General features: G+C 37.7%; 1 protein-coding gene across 1 annotated transcript; it reads right to left on the bottom strand.

The window, feature by feature from the left end:
- Positions 1–539: 539 nt before the first annotated feature.
- Positions 540–1569, bottom strand: LOC145098422 (uncharacterized). The gene is made up of 2 exons (XM_079036059.1): positions 1423–1569; positions 540–1298 (listed from the first exon to the last, which is right to left on the bottom strand). Exons 1-2 carry the CDS (start codon positions 1567–1569, stop codon positions 540–542), a joined length of 906 nt encoding a protein of 301 aa, XP_078892185.1.
- Between the last annotated feature and the right edge of the window lie 241 nt (positions 1570–1810).

The following is a 1810-nucleotide window of genomic DNA, read 5'->3' as shown; positions in this document are numbered from 1 at the left end:
TTTAGAGTTTAGAAAGTACCTTTGTGCTTTTTTTAATTGATTCAGAAGGAGTGTAATTGATGGGCAAGGCTTGTAATCAAGCCATGAACTACCTTTAATCTTTAAATTGTATATTCTCTCCATAACATACAATCTAATCTCCTCTAACATGGTGATGATTGACTTTTTCCTAACATCTCTTATCACACTGTTGAAGCTCTCAGATAACCCATTCTCCACTGCATCACACATCTTTCCCTCTTGAAAAAAATGCTCTACTCCAAGATTTGGGGTTGGCGTCCATAAGATAAGCAAAGGCTGCAGGGTTAAGCACTTCAATCTCCTTCGTGGCAGCATTGAATAAAGGCTCAATGGATGCCTTTCTTGCCTTCCAAAACATGTTTTCATAATGCACACCACTGAATCTTTTCCTAAAGTTGGCAACAATATGCCTTGCACACTGCCTATGTTCAACAATAGGCAGTATTTCCTTCACAGCCTCTAACAGCCCATGTGCAACAATGGCAACAAATTATATAATGAAACTAGAATTCATTAAATTAGGAAGTAAAACTACTAACCTTATGCTGATCTGACATTAATGTTATACCAAAACCATCATTCAGTTGCAAGTCATCTCTAAGGTTTTCCAGAAACCATTTCCAATTTTCTTTGTTCTCTACACAGACAACTGCCCATGCAATTGGAAATATGTGATTATTGGCATCTCTTCCTACAGCAGATATGAGCTCACCACTACATAAGCCCTTTAAGAAACATCCATCTAAATTTATAACCCTTCTACAACTCCCTCTCCACCCTTGCTTAAGCCCGTCAAAACACAAATAAAGTTTGCTAAAATAATTCTTACCATCTGGCATAGAATTGACATCAATTTTAACTGTTGATCCTGGATTTGATCTTCTAATCTCCTCACCATATGACCACAACTTTGCATAATGCTCCACTAATGTTCCTTCAATCAGTTCAATTGCATACTTCTTTGCTCTTCTACACTGTCCCATACTCACATCTATACCAAATTTCTCTTTAACCTCATCCCTAAGTAGCCTCACACTAACCTTTTGTTTCTGTAAGAATTGTGTTGTGTAATAGGTACCTATCCATGAATAATTGACACTTGAACCTAACTTGAAGTTTCTTGCACAATTATGCTCATTTATAAGACTCTTTATCTGGAAAGGCTTTTCCTCACTCATCCAAGCAGCCTGCATCCTAAACTTGCACTGCCCAGAACAACATTTCACTAACACCCTCCTACTATCATTTTTTTTTGTAACACAACTGATAACCATTTGCTACAGCATAGTTACACATCATATGTTTCAGTTGTTTAGGACTCACAAATCTCATACCTAATACATGTTTTTGCTTTTTCCAATGAACATTCTCATTGTAAATAGCCTGGTCAGTAGAAATTACCTCAACTTCATCTGGTGGATCATATGTATCTTCACGAGGTGGACTGTCTGGGGTGACTTGCTCCTTTGGGCACAACTTACTCAGAAACTCATCTTCCTTTTTCTTGTTCATATGAATGCACTCATCATGATCACTGTCCCTTTCCATGTGAATGTCATCATCTTGCTATCCTTGCAAATCCTCGTTTGGACGTGGGATATCATCCATACCACCATGTAAATCTTGCATGTCGATACCATCATCCATATTCATACGACTGTGAACTTCTTCATGATCTTCATTTGCACCAGATAATTGGTCCAAAGAACTGCCAAATTCTGCTTGCTCTTCAAGAATCCATTGATGTACATTAACACCAAGATGGTCCATATATACATCGATTACACAA

The sequence above is a fragment of the Lactuca serriola genome, chromosome 4, assembly GCF_051521515.1.
Source record: "Lactuca serriola cultivar US96UC23 chromosome 4, Lser_US96UC23_V15, whole genome shotgun sequence".
Taxonomy (NCBI): domain Eukaryota; kingdom Viridiplantae; phylum Streptophyta; class Magnoliopsida; order Asterales; family Asteraceae; genus Lactuca; species Lactuca serriola.
The sequence above is the reverse complement of the archived record's forward strand: the minus strand, read 5'-3'. Positions and strand labels throughout refer to the sequence as shown.